The sequence below is a fragment of the Stenella coeruleoalba genome (genome assembly GCF_951394435.1).
Source record: "Stenella coeruleoalba genome assembly, chromosome: 2".
NCBI lineage: Eukaryota > Metazoa > Chordata > Mammalia > Artiodactyla > Delphinidae > Stenella > Stenella coeruleoalba.
In genome coordinates this window covers 110446728-110470212 of record NC_137147.1, presented here as the reverse complement: position 1 = coordinate 110470212, position 23485 = coordinate 110446728, and the positions used below count along the sequence as shown (strand labels likewise).

At 52.7% G+C, this 23485-nt stretch overlaps 1 protein-coding gene across 1 annotated transcript; it reads right to left on the bottom strand.

Moving 5' to 3' along the window:
- Positions 1-3271: 3271 nt before the first annotated feature.
- ANPEP (alanyl aminopeptidase, membrane) lies at positions 3272-22081 on the bottom strand. The gene is given in 22 exon segments (XM_079913447.1): positions 3272-3920; positions 8093-8174; positions 8599-8739; positions 9467-9634; positions 9762-9872; positions 10331-10422; positions 13565-13712; positions 14640-14695; positions 14815-14948; positions 16253-16332; positions 16597-16772; positions 18351-18416; positions 18540-18605; positions 18786-18929; positions 19029-19142; positions 19405-19559; positions 19647-19773; positions 20201-20340; positions 20450-20592; positions 21123-21571; positions 21573-21575; positions 21674-22081. Coding segments are annotated over 22 exon segments (2940 nt in total). The 5' UTR covers positions 21830-22081; the 3' UTR covers positions 3272-3731.
- Between the last annotated feature and the right edge of the window lie 1404 nt (positions 22082-23485).

Genomic DNA, 23485 nt, shown 5'->3' with positions numbered 1-23485 from the left:
AAGACCAGAGCGTGAGCTGCCACATGCAGGGCCTCCCATCTGACCCACTGCCTGCTGACATGCCCTTTGACGCCAGGCAAGTCACTCCATCTCTGTGCCTCAGTTTCCCCATCTCTTAAAGAGGAGCTGGATTAGGTGACCACTGCAGTGCCTTCTTCCCCCAACCTTTTAGAAGTGGGTTCTGGTTCCTACCCCAGGACCCTCTGTAGGGGCTGCCTGCCACAGCGGAGGATGGGAAACGCTCACACAAGGTTACATGCAGCAGGGAGACAGATACCGGGCACAGCTGCCCTGCTTGCACATTCATTCAGCTCTTACTCTCTGTGTAACCATGGGCAAGCTTCAAAACCTCCCTGGGGACTTCCCTGGCGGTCTAGTGGTTAAGACTCCAAGCTTCCAATGCAGGGAGCGCAGGTTCAATCACTGGTTGGGGAACTAAGATCCCATATACCGCACAGCACGGCCAAAAAATTGAAAAGACAAAAAATGAACAAAATCTCCCTGACTCTCAGTCTCCTCAGCTGTGAAGTGGCAACAATAATAGACCCTACCTCTCAGGGTTCTTAGGCTTGGCACGTAGTAATTGCTCAATACATAATAGCTGAATAGAATCACACGACCTTAGAGATGATCCAGTCTGGTGGTTCCCTCACCTGACTGCATGTTGAGCCCTCTGGTTCCAGGGTCCCACCCTGAGAGTGCGATTCAGTGCATCGGGCCGGGACCTGGGAACCTGGAGCCGAGGTCCAACCAGGTTTGGGAGCAATGGCTATTGTTTGCTCCTTCGTTTTACAGCTGAGGAAACTGGCCCAGGGAGGGCAGCAACTTTCTCTAGCCCTCCAGCTAGGTTGGAACATCAAGCCCCTGGCTCCCTGTCCAGTGCTCTCTCCTTCTCAAGAAGATGCAAGGACTTGGCTCCACAGTCTCATGGCACCTGCACCTAAGGCGGAACTGAACAGCTGCCCATCTCCTTCCTTCGACTCCCGCCTATCTGGGCTCAGTCCTTGGTCCAGTCACTGATGGCCACGGCAAGGGCCAGCCAGAGCTGAGCATCTTCTGGAATTTGGCAGCCTTCTTCTCCCAGCTCCTCTGGGAGATGCAAAGGCAGAGGCAAAAGGCTGCTATCACCCCAGCTGGAGTTGCCGGGGGCTTGGGCTAATCCCCCACCCCTGTCCTCACCCTCTGGGAGGGCAGGCTCAGCCCTGCCTCTCAGGAGCAGCAGCCCCTCACTCTCTTGTGTGGCTCCATCCCAGACAGGCTGCTCTTGGCTGCACCTCTGTGCTAAGTGCCTGGCAGGGGAGGGAGAGGGGCTGATGCTGGTGCCCTGCCTGGGATGACTGGTCCACCTACACCTTCCTGGGGACCCAGTCACCATCCATAAGAGACTGGACATTCACCGAGTACCTCACCCGGGGCTTCTCAATGACCCTGCAGTGCAGAGGACGTGCCTCCTGAGGAGTCTCCTGGAGGGTGGGGAGGTGGGAGAGCCCCCCCCCCCCCGCCCCTGCTGCTTCTGGCTGATCCTCAGGGCCCCCCACTGGCCGTGAGAAGTCAACCTACCTGTAGACGGAGCGCTGGATAGGGAATGAGCAGTCAGAGTTCTAGGCAGCTCCTGTTCTGCATCCGACCTTGAGCTAGGTTCTGCAAGCAGGTCTCTGGCTTTGCATGTCCTCGCTGCATCCTCGGTACCGATTTCCTCCAGCCCCACAGGCAGTCATGAATGCCTGCACTGTGAGCTGTCAGGTGACGAGTGCCTAACTACCGTAGCCCCAAATGCAGGGCCAGCTTCCATTCATGCACGGGCATTAGAGGTGGGGTCTTAACCTCCCCGTGCCTCTGTTTCCTTATCTGCAAAACTGAGATAAAGACAGTCCTTATCTCCTGGGGCTGTTGAAAACCAAATGAGATAATGCGCATAAACACAGCCCAGTGCCAGGCACCGAGACTAGGGTCCCTGCTGACTCTCCTACCTGGCTCCCCCAGGGACCCTAGATGGCGGTGCTGGTCCTTCCCCCAGTGGGGACCACCTGAGGGGGCCGCCTGCCCTCTGGTCCCCCTAAGGTCAAGTGCCAGCCGCCGGCAGCTGGGCCCTGGCGACAGGAAGGGCTGGTCCGGAGATGCTGGGCTGGGGGGAGCCTCCTGGTTGGTGGAGGGACCCATATCCAAGGCTGGTCCCACCCCTTGGCCCGCCCCACCCTTTGATATGTGGAAGGCAGTGGAGCGTGGAGGAGCCTTCCTGGCCCCAGGCCAGCTGGCGCGCTTCTCACAAGGAGGAAGAGGCTGGGAGGAAAAAGGATGAATGGGGCCTTGAGCAGGAGACAGGGCTAAGGATGATAGTAACACCCTGCTCTCCTTAAGTGTCAGACTGTGTGCTAAGTACGTGAATCTCCTTAGATCCACACACCAACCCTATGATAGATCATCTTTATCGTGCAGATGAGGAAACCAAAGCCCAGGGGTCAAGAAACAGGCTGGACTTCAAGACTTCAGCTGGAGCAGCTCACAGGCGGGGTCAACTGGAGGTGACCCCTGAGGAGCCTGGGCTATCTGTTACCTCCCTCTTTCCCTCCCACCAGCCTTGGGTGCTCAGCTGGACCTCCTTTGCCAAGAAATTTCCACCAAGGCTGATGTGGGCCGTGGAGCCCTGCGGGTCCCAGACCTTTTCCTCAGAGTTGGCCCTGATCACTGGCTGCCCCAGGTGATCTGGAGAGCACCTGCCTTTTTCTGTATGCTACTCTTGAAAACAACCACTTTACAAACTGATATGCCACCCAGGGATCCTGGAGAGGTGGCAGGACATGCCCTTGGCCAGTGAGTGGTCACACCAGGCCTGGATCCAGGGCTTGCTGCCCTTACCGTGAGCCCTGTTCTCTCACTCTCCCAGGTGTGCTGGCTGCAGTGCAGGAAGAGGGGCCCAGCCAGCACCCTGCTCCCTGAACTTGCCTTACGCTAGTTCAGGTGCAAATCCTAGCTTCTGAAACCATGGAAACTCCTGCTTTCTGGAAAAGCACTCCCTCCACTGTCAGGACCTGCTCTGTGTCTGGCACCAAGTCCCACTCCACCTTGGGGACTGCTGTGTCCCCATTCCTTCCACCTCCAGTGGTTCCCCAGCACCCAGAGTCTCGATCCTGCCAATGAAATGAACACTGCAGGCAGACACTGCCATACAGTTGTTCTAGGAAGGACCGGCAGCCTGGGTACTTCTTCCCTCCTATGTTTCCTGGGGGTCCAAGGCCCCCACGCACCCCAGGTTCTCTAGCTGTTGTGCAGATCCACTCCTGCTCTAGTTTAGTGATGAGTCTGGAAGCTCATCTAGAAATCCTTTATTTACATTTTATCTTAGAAAAAAATATACAGATCTGGTGCTCTGTTGACTCCTCCGGTTCAGGGTCTTTATGGGAGGGTGAGAGAGGGCACAGGGCAGCCCTCCAAGGCAGTCCATCATCCATCAAGGGCCTCTGCTCTTCTGGCCCTTGAGCTGGACTTCCCTGAGATCAGCCCCAGGGCCCTGGGTGACAGGAGCCATGCCAGGCCTGGGGTGGGGTTGGCATGAGGGGCAGGGGCTGGGAGGCACTTGGACAGTCTGGCCATCAGAAACTGGATTGGCCCCCTGGGCAGAGTGGAGAGAACATGGGCCAGAGACTCTGTTCCTAAGGGGAGGACACAGGTGCCTCAGGCTTCAGGAATGGGGGCCCTACCGTGAGCCACTTGGATAGACACACGTGGGCATCTCACATGGGGGCCAGGTGACTGTAAGCACCAGGGACTATTGGGCTGTGTTCTGTGAACCACTTTAACACCACCTCCTTGTTCTCCTTCACCCACTTGATGTTGGCTTTGGTCTTCTCCAGGGCTTGCTCCAGAGCCCGGGTGCCTGAGCCGAAGCCTACATCCATGTTGTTCTTCTTGAACTGCTCCAGCTGTGAGGAAAAGGATAATTCTGAGCCCCTGGTTAGGTCTCGAACACAGCCCTGAGGAGAGGGCTGCCAGATCCTCTGTCCTCCCCCTCCATGTTAGGGCCCCTAACATGGGAATGGGGACCACAGCCTGTTCTCCAGGACAGGGAGGGCCAGTCCTTCCCTCTCCCTGGCAGGGGTCAAAAATGACAGCCCCGGGCTTCCCTAATGGTGCAGTGGTTAAGAATCCGCCTCCCAATGCAAGGGACGCGGGTTCAAGCCCTTGTCCAGGAAGATCCCACATGCCTCGGAGTAACTAAGCCCATGCGCCACAACTACTGAACCTCCACTCTAGAGCCCGCGAGCCACAACTACTGAAGCAGGCCCGCACGCTGAGAGCCCGCGCTCTGCAACAAGAGAAGCCACTGCAGTGAGAAGCCCGCGCACCACAACTAAGAGTAGCCCCTGCTTGCTGCAACTAGAGAAAGCCTGCATGCAGCGACAAAGACCCAACACAGCCAAAAATAAATAAATAAATAAATTTATTAAAAAAAAAAAAAAGACTGCCCCAAGGTTCAGCCTGGCTCCTACATGTATTTAATCTTCATTGTGAGGTTCTTATTGAGTTGATCCTCAGTTTTTAAATGAATTACAATCTTAAGCCAATCAAGGGAGGAGAGAGGAACAAATTAAACAGACACCACAAGGAAGCAACCAGCCAAATTCAAAATGTGGACATTTCTATAGTACAAATGGCCCAGTTGCTTGAGCAAATAAATGTTTTTTTGGTTGGTTTTTTTTTAAAAGAGATGCTACAAATTAAAAGATGTATTAGTACTGGAGGTTGTAGCGAGGGCAATTAGGCAAGAAAATGAAATTAAAAGCATCCAGAAAGGAAGAAGTAAACTATCTCTATTTGCAGATGACACGATTTTGTATACAGAAAATCCCAAGGAATCGAAAAATAAAAAAGCACAACTATTAAAGCTTATGAGTTCAACAAGGTTGCAGGATATAAGAGCAATATACAAAGATCAATTGTATTTCTATACACTAGTTGTGAAAAATCTGAAAATGAAATTAAGAAAACAGTTCCATTTACAATAGCATCAAAAAGAATAAAATACTTAGGAATAAATTTGACAAAAGAAGTGCAAGACCAGTATGCTGAAAACTATAAAATATTGTTGAGAAAAATTAAGAAGACCTAAATAAAAGGAAAAATAATGACAAATAAATCTGTGTTAATGGATTGGTAGATTTAATATTACTAACATGGAAATACTTCCCAAATTGATCTACAGATTCAATACAATCCCTATCAAAATTCCAACTGTATTTTTTTGCAGAAATTGGCAAGCTGATCCTAAAATTCATAAAGAAATGCAAAGATTCAGAATAGCCAAATGATCTTGAAAAAGAATAAAGTTGGAGGGCCCACAATCCCGATTTCAAAACTCACTACAAATCTATGATAACTAAGACAATGTGTACTAGCATAAAGACAAACAGATCAATGAAATAGAATTGAGAGTCCAGAAATAGACCCTAAAATTTACAGTCAAATGATTTTCAACAAAGATGCCAAGATCATTCAATGGGTGAAAGAATAGTCCTTTTATCAACAGAGGAATGGATAAAGAAGATGTGGTACATATCTACAATAGAATATTACTCAGCCATAAAAAAGAATGAAATAATGCCATTTGCAGCAACATGGATGGACCTAGAGATTATCATACTAAATGAAGTAAGTCAGACAGAGAAAGAAAAATATCATAGATATCATTTATATGTGGAATCTATTTTTTTTAATGATACAAATGAACTTATTTACAAAACAGAAACAGACTTACAGATATCAAAAACAAACTTATGCTTACCAAAGGGGAAACATGGGGGCCAGGAGAGATAAATCAGGACCTTGGTATTAATATACACACACCACTATATATAAGATAGATAACCAGCAAGAACCTACTGTGTAGCACAGGGAGCATTACTCAATATTCTGTGATAAGCTATATGAGAAAAGAATCTGAAAAAGAATGAATATATGTATATGTATGACTGAATCACTTTGTTGTACACCTGAAACTGACACAACATTGTAAATCAACTATACTCCAATAAAATTTTTTAATAAATTAATGATATTACAAAAAAAAGGAATAGTCCTTTTAATAAATGGTACTGGGACAACTGGATAGCCACATACAAAGGGATGAAATTGGACCTCTGCCTTACACCATGTACAAAAATTAAGTCAAAATTGATCACTCCTAAATGTAAGAGCTAAAATGATAAGAATCTTAGTAAAAAGCATAGGTGTAAATCTTTGTGACCTAGGATTAGGTAACTGTTTCTTATATATGACACATAAAGCACAAGCAACAAAAGAAAAATAGAAAGTTAGACTTCATCAAAATAAAAAACTTTTGGACTTCCCTGGTGGCTCAGTGGTAAAGAATCCGCCTGCCAATTCAGGGGACATGGGTTCGATCCCTGGGTCGGGAAGATACCACATGCCCCGGAGCAACTAAGCCCCTGCACCACTACTACTGAGCTTGTGTTCTAGAGCCTGCGAGCCACAACTACTGAGCCCACGTGCCACAACCACTGAAGCCCTCGTGCATAGAACCCGTGCTCCACAACAAGAGAAGCCACCACAGCGAGAAGCCCGCGCACCACAACGAAGAGTAGCCCCAGCTCGCCGCAACTAGAGAAAGCCTGTGCAGCAATGAAGACCCAATGCAGCCATAAATAAATAAATATTTTTTTAAAAATTGAAAACTTTGTGTATCAAAGACACTATCAAGAAACTGAAAAGACAATCCACAAAATGGGAGAAAATATTTGCAAATCATTTGTCTAATAAGGGCCTAGTATCCAGAATATATAAAGAACTCTTGTAACTCAACAATAAAAAGACAAATACACCAATTAAAAACTGAGTGAAGGGGGCTTCCCTGGTGGCACAGTGGTTAAGAATCCGCCTGCCAATGCAGGGGACACGGGTTCAAGCCCTGGTCCGCGAAGATCCCACATGCCGCAGAGCAACTAAGCCCACGAGCCACAACTACTGAGCCCGCGTGCCTAGAGCCCATGCTCCACAACAAGAGAAGCCACCGCAATGAGAAGCCGGTGCACCGCAACGAAGAGCAGCCCCCACTCTCCGCAACTAGAGAAAGCCCGCGCACAGCAATGAAGACCCAATGCAGCCAAAAATAAATAAATAAATATATTTTTTTTAAAAAAATGAGTGAAGGATTTGAATAGACATTTCTCCAAAGAAGATATACAAACGGCCAAGAAGCACATGAAATGATGCTCAACATCATTAGTCATCCGAGAAATGCCACTCATAACCACAGTGAGATACCACTTTGCACCCAGTAGGATGGCTATAATTTTTTAAAAAAGGAAAATAACAATTCTCCCCCAAACATAAAGAAATTGGAACCTTCATACATTGCTGGTGGGAATGGAAGTTGGTGCAGTTGCTTTGGAAAACATTTTGGCAGTTTCTCAAAAAGTTAAACACAGTTACCAAATGACCCAGCAATTCTACTCCTAGGTGTACACCCACGAGAACTCAAAACATGAACATAGGGGACTTCCCTGGTGATCCAGTGGTTAAGACTCTGTGCTCCCAACGCAGGGGGCACAGGTTCAATTGCTGGTCAGGGAACTAAGATCCCACAAGCGGCTGTGGCACGGCCAAAAAAAAAAGACAGAATTTGAAAATGGCCTGGGTATAAGATGATAGTAAGGCATTGTTAATTTTCTTGTATTTGCTAATGATAGATTATGTTTTTAAATTCCTTTATTTTAGATATGACTAAAGTGTTTATAGGTGAAATTATATAATATCAGTGATTAGCTTGAAAACTGTCCACCCCCCAAAAAATGTCAGCAAATGTTAACAATTGTTCAATCTGAGTAACGGGTACGTGGAGGTTCATTATATTATTCTCTTTACCTTTTGCCTATACAAAAATTCCAAGATGAGTATCTGTGATTGAACTGTGACATTTAGAAAGTCTGGATACCCAGTTTCCCCTGTACATGAGGAAGGCCTGACCACATGGAGCCCCGCTGCCTTGTGAACACATGCGGTGGGAGCTGAGTGGCGGCTGTCCGTTGAGACTGGGGATGGGCCTCTGGGTGCTTCCCCAAGGTCCGGGGCTTCTTACCTCCTGCAGCTCGAACTCAGTGGAGAATCTTCGGGTCACAGCCTGGATGAGGTTGGAGAAGGAGAAGGAACCACCGCCGTAACTGCAGGGTAGGGAGAGAGAGGAACCGTGAGGGGGGCCAGGAACCAACGTTCAGTGACTGGCAGGCGACACAGGACCCTGTGACTGTCCCTATCTCGTAGATGTGATGAAATGACATGTCCAAGGAGACACCACTAGGGACTTGAACACAGGTTTGATTGCAGTGTCCTTGCTCCCATCTCTTCAGAGAACACTCCCACCAGCCAGACTTTCTTTCCCCCAAGTGGGAAAAGGGACGGCTGTGCCCCGCTGCCACAGCTTTCAATTCCTGTCCCTTCCCGACCTCAGGCTGGGTTCTTTTTGGACCACTCCGATGCAGTGTCTACCATCCACTCCCAACCCTACAGGGTCTGGTGCACACAGGCCACCCCCAGGGGACGCAGCCTTGGTGTGCGCTTCCCCTAACATGCTCTCAGCAGACTCACTCCTGAAAGATTTTCTTCCAGTTGCTCTGGACAAAGTCCCAGGCCAGAGATTGCCCGAGGACGTTGCTGGCAATGCTGTTAATGGTGGAGGTGGCATCCTGCTTCCGGATGAGGTCTGGGTTCAGGGTGTAACTCAGGTACCTGTGAGGACAGCATGCTGCGTAATAAGTAAAAGGACCCTGCCCTCCACCACACACACCTCTCCTGCAACCTCTCAACATGCCTTCAGCATGCTGCGGGTTAAAGACTCCTCAGTCCTACCGCCCTCCTGTAGATGGGACACTGAGTCCCCTAAGCAGGGTCACTGACTATGCTAGGTATCATACTGACATAGACCAGGTGCTTGATAAATATCTGACAATGAATGAACGAAGGAAGGGGTAAGCGCTGCACCAGGTAGGATGGCCACTCCTGTCTTTGAAATTGAGGGTAGCTCTTCTTTACTGAAGTACAGAAGATGGCATATGAGGCACACAGTGGGAGCCAGGAGCCCTCATCCAAGGGTTTGGAGGGTGCCCAGCTGGATGTCCAGAAGGCCTCAAGTCCAGGTGCACCACAGCCCTTGACAGAGAGGTAAAGGCTAGGAGACTGCAGCAGTTAAAAGCACAGGACGTACACCCAGATCCAGATTCAAATCTTGTTTTTCTCACTTAGTAAAGCTTCTAGACTTTGGGCAAGTTGTTTTGCTTCTTTGAGCCTCAGTGTCCTCATCTGTAAAACTGGGAAACACACTGCTCCACTGCACAGGTTTGCGAGAATCCCACGGAGGAGAGTGTGGACGCCTGGCTGGTTCTTTCTCCCCCACATTGGGAGCCTGGTCCCCGGCGGGGAGGGGACTCACCCAGCCCCGCCCAGCTCTGGTCCTCACCTGTTCAGGAGCCAGACCTGGTTGGTGCAGGCCAGCGCTGAGCGGAGCTTGTCAGCTTCATTAACCAGTTGGGCTTGTTGTAACTGCCTCCAGGCGAAGTCCCACTCTTTCTCGTCGCCCTGGGCGATGGCGTTGCAGTAGATGGTGGACCGCAGGTTGGGGTGGATCCTGGTGTGGGGTCAGGGTGTCAGGGGTAGAGTAGCAGCAGGGAGGGCAGGACGAGGGTCTGATGAGGGCAGGGCTGTGAGCTTGAGGGACAGATAAAGATCAGGAGACAAGCAGGGGACACACTCACGGGTTATTTTGGGGGTCCTCCATCCACCGGTTGTAAAGGTTCTTGGCCAGCTCCTCACACTTAGGCAGCCCATTGGAGCAGGCAGTGCTGATGGCATTAATCTCATTGTACCTGCCCCAGGGGTGACACTCTGTCAGCATGCCTGGCTCTGACTCTGGCAAAGACTCCCCTGCTGACACACAACTCCAGGAAGGGCAGCAGGGCTGGGGCTCTAAGGTTGCAGCCCTCCCGCCCTTTGGGTCCCCCTCTTTGCTTCTTGCCTTGGGCAGCCCAGGGAGGGTGGGCACAGACTCCAGCCCCACCTTCAACACCTAGAATCTGAATAACAATGCCGGTGAGGGGACCTTGAAATTTCAGTTTGGTCCTTTGTACAAAGAGGCCACATAGAGCCTCAGGGCAGGGCTCCCTATTCTTAGTGGGTGGGTGGGGTCTCTCCCTGACTGGTGGCCCTGGTCCAGCCAGGAGTTGGGAACTTCAGAGGAGGATGCTGCTGGGACTTGCTCTGGACTTCCCAGGTCAGGGTGCCTGGGCCACCTGTGATCTCCAGACCCAAGAGAGGTCATACTCACTGGTCCATCAGGCTTTCTGGGCGCTTAGTCCAGTTTTGGGTGAGATTTTCAAAATATAGGAAGAGAGGTTCAACCTGATTCCTGAGGTAATTCTGGGAAAAAGAAAACATGAACAGCCTCAAAGAAGAGACTCATGCCTGACCCACCTGGAGCCCCACGGAGCCTCTGATGTGGGTGGGCAAGTGTAGCAAGGGCTAATGGCTACAGAAGCGAGAGGCCAGAGGCTAAGGGCCTCGCCCAAGGCCAGATAGTGGTCAAAGGAGCCGGCGCTAGTTCAGGTCTCAGATGACTGATCTGAGATTCTTTCTCCTCAACCAGTTCTGACACTGATGTCTAAGTATCACCATTTCCTAATATAGTTTTAGGGCCTACCATCCCCCCCCACCTGATCATAAGTATTCTGCCTCTATTGTGGGGAATTTAGAAAACACTGTAAAGCGTAGGCAGAAAATATTAACCATCCCAGAACTTACCAAATCCAAGACTCACAAATTGGTGAGTTTGCCCCTTCCTTTCTCTTTTCTACGCAGCATATCTACAATTCTGCATGCTGTTCTTTTAGCTGGCATTGTCGTGTAAGGCCCCACCCATGTTATTAAACTCCTTTGCAGACGCTGGTTCAGTAGAGTAGATTATCATGTGTGTCAACCAGAATCCGCATCCAAACGTTAAAGGAATAAACCCCCAAGAGCAAAGAGAATTGGAAAGGAAACAACAGTGGATGAGACGGCCACACAGTGTAGGAGCTGGGAGGTGGAGAGAGGGAGGTGGAACAGGCTTGGCCAAGGCGGGGGTCTGCAGCAGAGCACCTGCCATGGGGGAGATGGAGACAGAAGCAAGGAGATTTGCTGTGGCGAGGCTCGGAATTAGAGGGATGCGTGTGCAGGGGACAGGAGTGAGGCCAGGCTGTGAACAGGGCAATGGAGTCCAAGTCTGCAGAGGGACTAATTAAACCCTCAAGCGCCCACTTCCCTCCCTGCCTCAAGCAACACCCCTCCCTCCCCCATGAGCAAGGCTGAATCAGAGGGGCTCAGCACTAGGGTCCCCAGACACAGTGGGAGGGTTGCTGAATTGCAGAGAGGGCCAGAGGTGAAAGTTTACAGCCTAAATGGAGGTACCCCCCAGTTTCCTTCCCCACCCTGATCCCAGAAAGTGAGCCTCAACTGCACAAGACAGAGGATCACTCTGGAGACTGAATGGTCTCAAGGGAACACAGTCACAGATATTAATTTTTGAGGGTCCTCACGAGGAGTTACTTAGTCACCCCATAACAAGACTGCAGGTGACAAACTCCACCTCCTCGTGGAGCTTTCAACCACTGCCTCACTCTCAAATTCAAAGGGGCAGCTCAGCTTCCAACTTGAAAGAGGAGATCAAAACAGACAGAAGACTTGGAGGAAACAAGTCAGTGAAAGAAAAAGAAAACTTCATAAAAGCCTATGATAAATATCCTCCAAGAGTTCAGAGAAGATATTGCATAGGACGCTGGAGCCAGGAATAGCACTTGGAAACTTAAATATATGATAGAAAAAATGAGGAGAGGCGGTGTGCTAAACTGAGGGCATATCCCGGAGGTCAGAACAAGAAGTCAACAAGCTGGAAAATAGGAGAGAAGAAAACTAGAGGACGAATGTAAGGGCAGTGAATTGGATTAACAAGTATCCCAGAAAGAGAGAACCGGGGGAAAAAAGGAGAGGAAGAAAGTTTAAAGGAGCAATGCAAAGTTGTCCAGGTTGAAAATGTAGAAGGATAAGAAAGGCCTGCATGAAGGACCACCAGCATGGAGAGAAGAGCCCACAGCTTCCAGAAGGGGAAACTGGCCACATTCAAAGAACTGGAAATAAGAAAGGCCCTGGGCTTCTCAACAGAAACATGAGAGGTTTGATGTCAATGGAGCAAGACCTGAAATTTCCTGAGGAATAATTTCCAAAATAGAAACTACTTTTTAAAAATTTTTTTGGCCATGCTGCGAGGCATGTGGGATCTTAGTTCCCTGATCAGGGATTGAACCCATTCCCCCTACAGTGGAAGCGCAGAGTCCTAACCACTGGACCGCCAGGGAAGTCCCTCAACCTAGAAACTTCTAAACCCAAGAAAACTCTCAATGCAGTGTGAAGGTGGAATAAAGACATTTCAGACAATCTACCTGAAAAAATCCACCTCTTATGAACCCTTTCTCCAAAACTGAAAGATGTGCTCCCCTAATAGAGAGAAAACTCAAGGAAGAATCCATGGGTTCAGGAAACAAGAGATGCAACAATGGAGAGCCTCCCAGCATGGGAGCTGAGTAGCAGTTCTAGAAGGGAGCAGGCCGACAGAGGGTACCAGGAGGGATGCCTCCAGGAAAAAGCAAAACTAATGTACTATCTGATGCATTTATATAAGATGTATAAAAAAGGAGACACACACATGGTACTTTATGTGGCTCGGCGGAGAATGATATTTAAATAATCACATACAGTAAGTGCTGAATGCTGAGTTGACCAAATACTGTGATTTCACTACATTAGGAGGATGGGGTGAATCCAAGGTGTAGGTAGGTTAATGAGTTTAAAGTGAGTTAAAACCTCATTTACCATAACAGTTAGTTAATCATGTGAAAAACATTTTTAATGACTACATAATATCCCATCAAATGGATATTCTAGTTTACGTAACCAACTCCAACTGTTGGACATTTGAGTATTTTTGGTTTTCTTGTCTTTTATAAACCACACTTCAGTGAACATCCTTATGGGTTCAGCTATGGATCCAGAGCAAGCAGCTTCCCTCTGATCCTCCCTGCCCGTGCCCCCAAGCTTCAAAACTGTTAACATCGGCATCCCCCTCCAGGCCCTTAGGGCAGGCTAGGCAGGCACAGGCCCGCTTCTTTCACAGAGGGGTTCTCTGGGGCTGAAGAGGATTGCCTGAGTCCACACAGCTGATAAAAGGCCTCCTCCCTCACTCCCACCCCCTTCCTGTTCTGTGGCTTTTTCTGTTGCCTTCTGAAAGAAGGATTTGCTAATTTCCAAATCTAGCAAACCTTGCTAGAAGTCTGTGTCCTTTCTTTGCCGTGCCCAACCTGCTCACCTTCTCAATCCCTGCTCCCTTCACCCTACATCCCTCCTACTCTCTCACCACTGCCAAGGACTTGGCGTGTTTCACCATTCCAGGCAATATTTCTATTCACTTCCTTATGGTGTAATTTCAGGCACTGGGGAATTGGTCCTTGAACCCTGCCATGACCCTCTGTACCTTCATGGGGCCGTAGACCTCGGATCGGTCGAACATGAGCTTGAAGTACCTCAGGCTGCTCAGGGCGGCCTGCCAGGGCATGTACTCTATCTCGTTTTTCAGGAAGAGGGTGTTGTTCAGCGCCAGGGTGACAGGGACTATACGGGCACTGGGAACAGACAGAGGGGCTCAAGTAAGCACCCCCACCCAGTCCAGCCTCACTGTGGGAACCCCAACCTCCTCCTAGAGCCTGAGGTCCCAGAGGCCCAACTGAGCCAACTCCAGCATTCACCAGGGGTGGGGCTGGGGGTAGGGGCGAGGGATGTGGATGCTGGGTGGTGCCACAGACGAGGCCAGCCCAGGCCTGGCCCTCACCCACTGCCAGTCACATTTCCTTGCTCATTATCCCCATTTTACAGGTGAGGAAACTGAGGCTCAGAGAGGTAAAGTGCCTTGCCTAAGGCCACACAGCCCACAGGAGACAGATCAGAAATTCAAAAAGACAAGAAACCTGTGCTATTTACTCTGCCCACCTCTTCTCTGATTGCTTGGCTCTCTGGTCTTTCCTCCCTCCACCTCCTCAGGCCATCTGTGCATATTTGGTTCATAAGTGTCCATGTCTATGGGTGATATCACTTATGTCTAAGAACTTGGCACCTGCTGGTGCTCATGAACACAGCAGCTGCTCAATAAATAATCTGTTTATCCATGCTGCATCTCTTCTATCCTGTCCTTCCCGTATCTTTCTCAGCACTGAGCATGGTGGCCTGGGCCATAGGTAGCCCTCCGGAAAACCTTGGTGCCGTGGAGTGCACTGGGGTTTTGGAGTTGGACAGGACTGCGTCTGGCTGTCATGGGCTAATGTGTGACCTCAGGCAGGGTACTCAAGCTCTGAATCTCAGAGTCCTTCTCTGGGAAGTACGGGCTGTGACGCCGACAATCTCCGGGGACATGGGGCCAAGGGAGGGGTGTGCACAAGCACAGGGAGCCCACGGTGCTGAGCCTGGCACACGGTGAGGACGGCGGCAGGCAGCACTGGCTCTCACTATGGAACCGCACTCACCAAGTCTCCAGGCTTCCGTGGCTGAGCACTCACCTGGCCAGGTTGAAGCTGTCGTAGATGACCTGTGCCCGATTGATGACAGGGATGGTCTAGAAGGAGCAACAGAGCGTGTGACCTCGGGCTGGCGGTGCGGGCAGGCCCTGCAGTCTGGGGCCCCGTCGTGGGGCTGGGCCTCGGGCAGGGGATGGGTGGGGCGGCAGGTACCCACCGCTGGTCTTATCTGCAGCTGATTCTGAATCTTCCTCCAGTTGTTCTCATCGTAGTTCACCTGGTAATAGCCCGTCACGTTGACGTTAAGCAGGACCCACTCTTCTGCTCCGGTTTTGAACAGATCGTGCTGGGCTGTGGGGAGAGACCAGAGCTGGGCAGGGCTGCTCAGAAGGCCACAGGCTGACCTGACCCAGGCCTCGGCAGAGCAGCCTCCGCTGCAGCCTGGCAGCAGCCGGCCCTCACGCCGCTGGGCCAACGCCAAGGAGAGGGGCGGAGAAGAGGGGTAGGACTGGCTGCCGGGGCCCGACTCTGGCCGTGGACCTTGGACAGACCAGTTGCCATCTCTGAACCTCAGTGGCCGCCCTGCCTCCCACAGGCTCTGTGTGGCCGCGTCAGTGGCATCCACCGGGACAACTCCATCAGCACACCCCTGGCCACTCAGACTCAACTCCCCAGGTGGCCTCTCCCCCTCCACCCCCTCCTCCTCCCACCTCTCCACTTGTAACAGTGCCATCACACCCAGGCAGCGCCTCCCATCCAGTTAGCCCCCAGCACCGCTCATCTCTTCCTGGGGGCTCTGTGCCCCCTCCTCACGGCTCTCCCTCCACCCTTTCTCCTGGCAGCCAGAGGGGATCCTTCCATAACTGCAGGTCAGACCCAATGGCTTTCCCACTTCCCACCTGTCCCAGCTCCTCCTGGCCCGAGGACATAGCCATTGTCTCCTGCAGCCTGCAGGGACCCGCTTCAGCTTCACCGAGGGCGCACCTCTGCCCCAGCCACACTCAGTCCCCGAGCTCTGTCCTACCTCAAGCCTTGCGCTTGCTCTTGACTCTGCCTGGACTGCTTCTCTCTGCTGCCATTAGCCTGGCGAACTCCTGCTCTTACTCTGACTCAGCTCACCTCCTCCAGTGTTTCCTGACCTCTCCATGAAGTTGAAGCTCCCTATTCCCCGCTCCCTACCCACCTGCCCCAGTACCCCAGAGGCCACATGTGCCTCCGTTAAAGCACTCAGCACAGCTCTGGAACGTTTGAACTGCTTGTCTTCCTTCCCTTCACCTGCAGCCTTGGCTTAGGCAGAGGATGACTTGCCTTGACCTTGGTTTCCTCAGTGCCTGGCAGAGTAGGACTGCTCATACTATGTGCCAGGCACTGTTTTAAACATTTCATGGGAATCCTCTTCTTTAACCTTCACACAACTCAATGGGGTAGATATTGTTCCTAGCCCCATTGTATAGATGGGGAAATGGAGACCAGAGAGAGATGGTAACTTGGCCAGGGTCACACAGCGTAGAAATTAGAACCAAAGAAGCTGGCTCTATTTGTTGAATGAAACGATGAAGGAAGCCCTGGCTGAGGCCTGCCATAACCCCAGAACATGGGCCAGGAGCTGGGAGTATGGGATGGGGCTGCTGTCCACTAGGGCAGGGCTGGATTACCTGCTGCATTGCCCTGCAGCCAGTAGTGGCCCTGCTGGTTGCCATTTCTGATAGATGAGATGGGAACAATCCACAGGTATCTGCAACAAGAGATCCAGAGGCCAGGTGTGAGAAACGGCAGCTCTTGGGCACTGCCAGCAAAGAACAGCCTTGCCCGGACTTCCAGTTTCTGCCCAACTCTGGCACTAAAACGCCCCCATCCTCCTGGCCCAGGAAGGAGACTGTCTACAGCCACTGTGGCAGGGCCACAGCGGGCCAGGCCCTGCTATGGTCAGAGGGTCCCAGAGCAACTGCCCCTCAGAACCCTCACTAGGATGCCTGTCTCAGTGACCTCATCTGCTCACTTGAACACTGAGGGGCGGGTGACGTTGGACTCGGGGTCAAGGAGGAAGTGCTTCTGGGAGATGCTCCCTGTCTTGGTGTCCACAGTGATGACAGGGAAGCCCATCTGCTGGGTCCAGCGGTCCATGATGGCACGCACGGTGTCTGGCAGCTTGATGGCCGACTGATTGTTTACAGCCTTGGGCAGAGGGATATGGTGCAGCCATCAGCGACTGCCATTCTCCCACCCACCCACTCTCCCCTTGCACCCTTGGCCTCCCCTTAGTGGTACCACTTTGCTGGGAGGCAGGAGCTGGGGTCCCAGCCCGGCTCTCTGTCTCCTCGGCTGCCCAGTGCTGGACGAGCCAAGAGCTTCCCAGCCTCTGGTTCATTCCACTTTGATTAAGCAAATCTATGTGGCCTCCCATTCTGTGATCCACCCTCAGGTGGGTGTGTGTCAGGGAGGGGCACCCAGGATGCCCATGGCTCAGCCTGAACAAACCCGGGAGGACAGGCAGGGAGAGGAGACAGAAAGGAAGGAAAACCAGTGTCCGCATGTCACAGGCAGCGTGAAGGAGAGGCTCGTGGCGATGTGAAGGAAACGCACCTGGATGAGGGTCTGGGGATGGGCTTAGGTTGGTTGTTATTGTCTTAAATCTTTTTTCATCTTTTTCCATGTGTGTGCATTGCTTTCATAATAATAACAAAAAACCAACCACATCTGTTAATAACTGAGAAAATAAAAAACTAAGAACAGCGTAAATAGAGGGCAGAAGACCCTGTCGGAAGGTGCAAGCTGAGGGGGAGGGCATCTCTAGGGCGGCTGCAGAGAGAAGGGGCTCAGGGAAAGAGGGAGGGGCAGATGGAGCTGGAGGGGTGCTGGTGTGGAGGAGAGCTTGGCTTCGGAAGAAAGGAAGGCGCTGGAAACTGAGGCTGGGCAGGGAAGACAGTGGAAGCGGAGGGGAGGGACTGACGCTGTGGGAGGTGTGGGAGGTGGACCGGCCTTGTGGCAGATGGATGTCGGGCTGGAGACTGGCCAGGAGGGCCCTGGAGCCCAGCTGTGACTCTGTGACAAGGCCCTGGGCCTCCCCTCCCTGGTCAGGCTGGTCATGGAGCACAGGCATATGGGGGGATCGGTAGGCCTGACCAGGGCCACAGAGAAGGGGTGGGGGCCGCAGTGAAGGAGAAGACATGATGGGGGATGATGGGGAGAGTCTCAAGAGAGGTGGGGAGGAGGGGCAGGCGGGAGGGTGGGAGTGGTCAGAGGGTTTGCCCAAAGACAGGGGCCACTCAGGGTCTGAATGGACAGGAATGCAAGGTGAGGCTGGATAGGAGGGTCAGAGAGCGCGCCGAGGGTTCTGGTGTGTGCAAAGTCATGTCTGGGAGGGGCCAGCCGGGGCGCAGGGCAGCCAGGAATGCTGAGTAGGTGAATGACTGGCTCCAAAGTTCCAGGGAGAGGAAGGCTTGGGCTTGGGAACCACAAGAGCCCGTTTCCTCGCTACTCAGATGACGGCACTCCTCAGCTGCCCTCACAGAGCTCACTGTAGCGTGAGGGGGGCTGCCTGCCAGGGCTCGTGACCCAGGCTCTCGTAACACCTCCTTCAAGGAGACATCATTGCGCCCATTTTACAGATGAGCAACCAAGCCTCCAGATGGCCTGCCTGGGAGGGTAAGCAGTGGAGCTGGGCACATTCTCTTACACGTGTGCTGCCCCCAAGGACTTTCAGCATCTCAGGACCCCCACATAATGGCTTCAGGGGGGCTGGTTGTTACTGACCTTCTGCAGGTGTTCCCACAGGTCCAGGTAGGTGGTGTTCTGATAGGCAAAGGCATGCAAGTAGGACTGTGGAAAGACAGGGCACGGTGAGGGTAAAGCTGCTGCCCCAGGCTCTACCACTCAGCCTCTGTGGTAGGCCGGGGCTTGGAGGAAACACCTCCCACCCTATGGCTGGCCAAGGGTACTCACCGCCAGGCCCTTCCTGAACAGGTCCTCAGTCAGGAACTCAGAAAGCATCCTGATGACCGAGGCTCCCTGGTGGAGGACAGGGGGCTCAGAAAGCTGCGCCGAGCCAGCAGGAGACCCTGTGTCCCCATTGGGCTGGGACAGGTGCTCCCGGAGCCCCCAGCTTCGGTGGGCCCCTGTGGGCCGAGATCCCACCTCCCTTCCCATGACCCCTACTATCTCAGGACCAGCACGGGGGCTGGGCAGCACCTTGCTGTAGGAGATGGAGTCAAACATCTCGCTGATCTGGGCGGGTGTGTTGACCTCCTCGGCAGGGGTGGTCAGGGGGTGGGAGGAGGCCAGCGCGTCCACAGCCATCACATGGTACAACTCGTTCGGCACCATGAGGTCTTTCTGCAAATCCCCAGCAGCCATCAGGAGACTGGCCTGGGAGGGGGTGACCCAGGTCTTCCCCCATCCCAGACCCCAGAGGTCCCTGGGCAGCGGGCTCACCAGGTTCCAGGTGGGCTCTGCATGGTCAGCACCCAGGTACTCCACGTAGGAGGCAAAGCCCTCATTCAGCCAAAGATCATTCCACCAGGCCAGGGTCACCAAGTTCCCAAACCACTGTGGGGGAGGGGAGGTCAGCCCGGCAAGCCGCTCGCGCCTTGTGGCCACTAACAGTACCCAGAGCTACCCTTCACCGAGTGTTCCCAGCGTGCCAGTCTTGAGCTCGGCTTCACCGACATCATCATGACTCTCCTCCCTGACACCCTGCCAGGTGGAACTCTTCCCTTCTCAGCTGCCAAGGACGGAGCCACAACTTGTGCTGTCTCCTCCCAGAGCCCCCCTCGTTCTTTGTCTGCACTCCCCATGATTGGGGGGCTACCTGGTGGGCCAGCTCGTGAGCAATCACAGTGACAACCCGCTCTTTGTTGCTGCTGGAGGAGGCCTGTGGGTCAAACAGCAGCGAGTTCTCCCGGTAGGTCACCAGCCCCCAGTTCTCCATGGCACCGGCGTTGAAGTCGGGCAAGGCAACCTGGTCTGGGGAGTCCAGGCTGTTGGTGGGATGGCCTCGGGCTATGGGGGGAGACCCATCCACTTCCCCCCAATGCGAGGTACCTCACTCACCAGATTTTGGGAGTGGGTAGGGTGTATCAAAATGTTTGGCAAAGAAGTTTAGGATGGGACCTGTCACGTTCAGGGCATAATTGCCATGGTTCTCTGCAATTGCATTAGGCCGAGCCCAGATCCCGACCTGTAAAGAAGACAGAGGTAGGTCAGGGGCCCTTCTTGGGTCCTGGTGCAGGTGGGCCGAGTCCCAAAGCCTGGCAGGCTGGGGGACCAACTAAGTTAAACTGGGAGGCTTGGTCAGCGGAGGAGAGGGCGGGGGTGTCTCTTCAGAGCCTTGAGTCACAGGCAGGGGCCTTCGGGGAATAACAATAGCCATAGACACCATCTGTCTGGCACCCAGGAGTCGGGAACTCCCTTCATGAGGAGGGTCCCACTTTTCAGATGCAGAGACGGAGGGTCAGAGAACCTAAGGCACTTGCCCAAGATCACTCAGAACTGGGATTCAAACACTGCCTAGCAACTCAGGGGCTGGGACAAGGATGAGGATAAATAGGAATATCTCCCAGGCCAGGACCAATCCCGAGGAAGGATAGGTGGCCTCAGCTCCATACCTGGACGTTGTTGGGTGCCATTGTCTTCACACTCGTGAACTCGCACACGATGTAGGCCAGAAGGTATGTGGACATTACAGGCGTGGTTTCGAACTCAATGACGTTCCATTTGGGGTCTTCTGCAAACGGGACACTGGGACCTGGGCAGAGAGCACGCAGGCATGTGGGGTTGTGCCCTCTCCCTGCCCTGTGCCCCAGCCCTGGGGGTCTGCTTTCCAAGGATGTGTGGCCCCAGCCAGACCTGCTCACCTTTGGGCGGCATGTTGGACAAGGCCGTGAATCCGTTGGGGTAGATGAGGGTGATGTTAAATGTGGCCTTCATGGCCGGCTCGTCAAAGCACGGGAAGGATTTCCGGGCATCTGTAGACTGCATCTGTGTCGTGGCCAGCACCCTGCCCGAAGCGGGGGTTAGAGGGTGTGCCAGCTTAATGCCTGTGCCCGTGTGGGTGTGCGGGGCTGGGGCTGTAGGATGTTGCTGGGTGTGCAGGGATGGGGTGCACAGATGCTGCCTGGCCTAATCCCTGCCCTCCCCACCTCCCCCAGGCCGCCTCTAGGCCGACAGGCCAGCTGACATGGGAGAGCAGAGCTCCTTCTGGACTCAGGGTCAAAGTCCTGGCAGGCTCCATCCCTGTATTGGCTGGGAAACCTTGGCAAATTTCTTTCCTCAGAGCCTGTTTTCCTATCTATCCAAGGGGCACTTTCATCTCTCATCCCTACTCCCTAATAAAGTATAGAGGAGCCCTCCGGGAAAGGGTCGATTGTCTTGGTAGCTGCTCTACCGGAGCTGCAGATGGAGTGATGGGCCAGCCAAGGACTCCCGAAGGTTCAAAGGCCCCGAACCCAAGCCGTTCCTTGGCTCCCAGGGTCCAGCTCTGCCTCAGCACCTAGGATCTGCCCCCCAGCAGACCCAGCTCTGACTTACTTTTTGACATTGCCTTCCATGTACTCGCTGCGGTAGAAGCCTGCCAGGTCGTCGGCCAGCTCCCCCTGAAATGCACTCTCCATCTCGTACATTCTGCCTGCCTCCAGCGAGCCCTTGAGGTGTACCACCAGATACTCCGTGGGCTCTACCAGCTCGGTCCTGGCGATGTCGGGGGCCGAGAAGCCCCCCACGCCCCGCAGGGCCACCATGTGCCCCTGGGTTGTGGTGTAGTTGAGCTTCTTGCTATGGATGATGATGACGTCAGTGGGGGCCTTGCAGATGAAGCGGACGATGCTTGTGCCCGTGAAGATATACAGGCCATTCTCATTGGGAGTGAGGTAGGGCCTCAGTGTCACCTTGTAGGAGTCAGGCAACAGTGTCGTGGGTAGGCGGTATCGGTTCCATGGCTTGCTCTGATCCAAGGTGGTGGCCGCGGTGATGGTGGTTGTCAGGCTGGTCGCGGGGCTCGTAGGGGCCACGGAGCTCGTAGGGGCCACGGAGCTCGTAGGGGCCACGGAGCTCGTAGGGGCCACGGAGCTCGTAGGAGCCACGGAGCTCGTAGGGGCCATGGTGGTGGCATACCCAGCATTCTGGTTCTTCTCCTGGGCATACAGCACAGACAGAGCGATGATAGTGGCTATGGCCGCCAAGCCCAGGAGGATGCCCAGGATGCCCAGAGCCTTGGATATGTAGAATCCTTTGGCCATGGTGAGGGTGCAGAGGGAGCTTGGGGAGGCTCAGGACAGGTGGGGAACAGGGTAGCCTCGGGCCAGGCTTATATCCCTGAAGGGGAGGAGCCCCACAGCCTGCAGACTGGGCAAAAATTAACCAGGGCTCAGACAGGCGAAGGTCACCGGACTGGGTGGGAACACACTCTTGCCCAGGTTTCGGAGAGGAGATCCAGGAACAGTGTGCGGAGTGCAGCTCAGGGGTACCTGCTGGGAGCAAACTGTCCGGTTACAGGCTGCAGGCTTCCTGGGAGCCCACCGAGGGCTGAAGGGCAGGCGTCAGGCTTCGTGCCCAGCAGGGAGAGGGAGCGGCCAGGTGGCTTGGATCTGCCTGCAAGGGGAGACAATGGGCACCAGAACAGGAGGATCGAGGTTAGGTCCAGGAGGTTAGAAGGACTTCCCAGGAGCAGGGAGGTGGGAGATGAAGAGAAAGGGAGAGTTGGTTTCCGGCTCGGGTCAAGAACACATTGGTTCACCCCTGTGGTTGGATGGATGCCCAGGGCTCCTCAGTGACATGGCCCCAGGCTCCCTTGCATTCTTTCAGAGCAGGGAGTTCTTCCAGGTTCCCCTCCCTTTCCCTTCTGCCAAAAACTTTTTCCTCAATTATAAGCTCACTGAGAAGAATGAAATAAGTTGTTTTGCCTTTTTTTTTTTTTTTTTTTTTTTTTAAGACAGGAGACTGGTGGAGGCTTAACCTCTTCCCAGCCATGACCTTGGGCAGGTAATTTTACCTTTCTGAGACCCCTTTCCTCGTACATAAATAATAGTATTTACTTCTCAGATTTGTTGAACAGATTTAATGAGAAAACATATTAAATACCATATAGTAGAACCTGAAAATCCTTCCCTTCCCTTCTTTCTTACTCAGAGGTCAACCATTCTATCCTTGGTAGAAAGGAAGATATTACTTATCATGCTCAATATAATATGTTCTTACAGGAATATGATGTTCATCGTTACCCTTCCCATCTGCCAGCCCAGTTCCTCAGACCTCAATATCACCTGACCCTCACCCCAACATCCAACTCACCCTGCCCCCCAATCTCACCATGTCCTTGGTCAAAGCCACTGTCATTGTTTATGTGGGCACTGCTGGACCCTCATGACTCCTCACTTCCACTTGGGCCCCCTCAAACTAGTTTGCTATACAAATTGGATCATTTTGCACCACTGCTTAAAACCTTCCCTTTGCTCTTGGAATTCAGACCAAATCTTCTAAAGACACCCACAAGTTCAAGTGCTATCAGCTGGACCACTTCCCAACCTCGTTCTCACCACACTCCCCTCTGTTGTGGCACTCCAGCCACTCTGGCCTTCACCCAGACCCTCCACCACAGGACCTTTGCATGTGCAGTTCCCTCTGTTTGGATCATCTTCTCCCCCTTCTTGCCCTGGTTACTTCTTATTTATTCTTCAAGTCTTTCTCAGAGAAGACACCCTGACCTCTGTGACTAGGTCAGGCCCCTTAGAACCACAAACCTCTTCTTCAAAGCCCTATAACTCAGCACAATTTTCCATTTGATCTGTGTGGTGATGATTTGAGTGTTGCCTGTCTCCCCGACCAATGGCAGGCCCCATAAGAGCAGGTCCCTGGCTGCTTCTGCTCACTGGCACTAGGCACGGTGCCTGGCACAT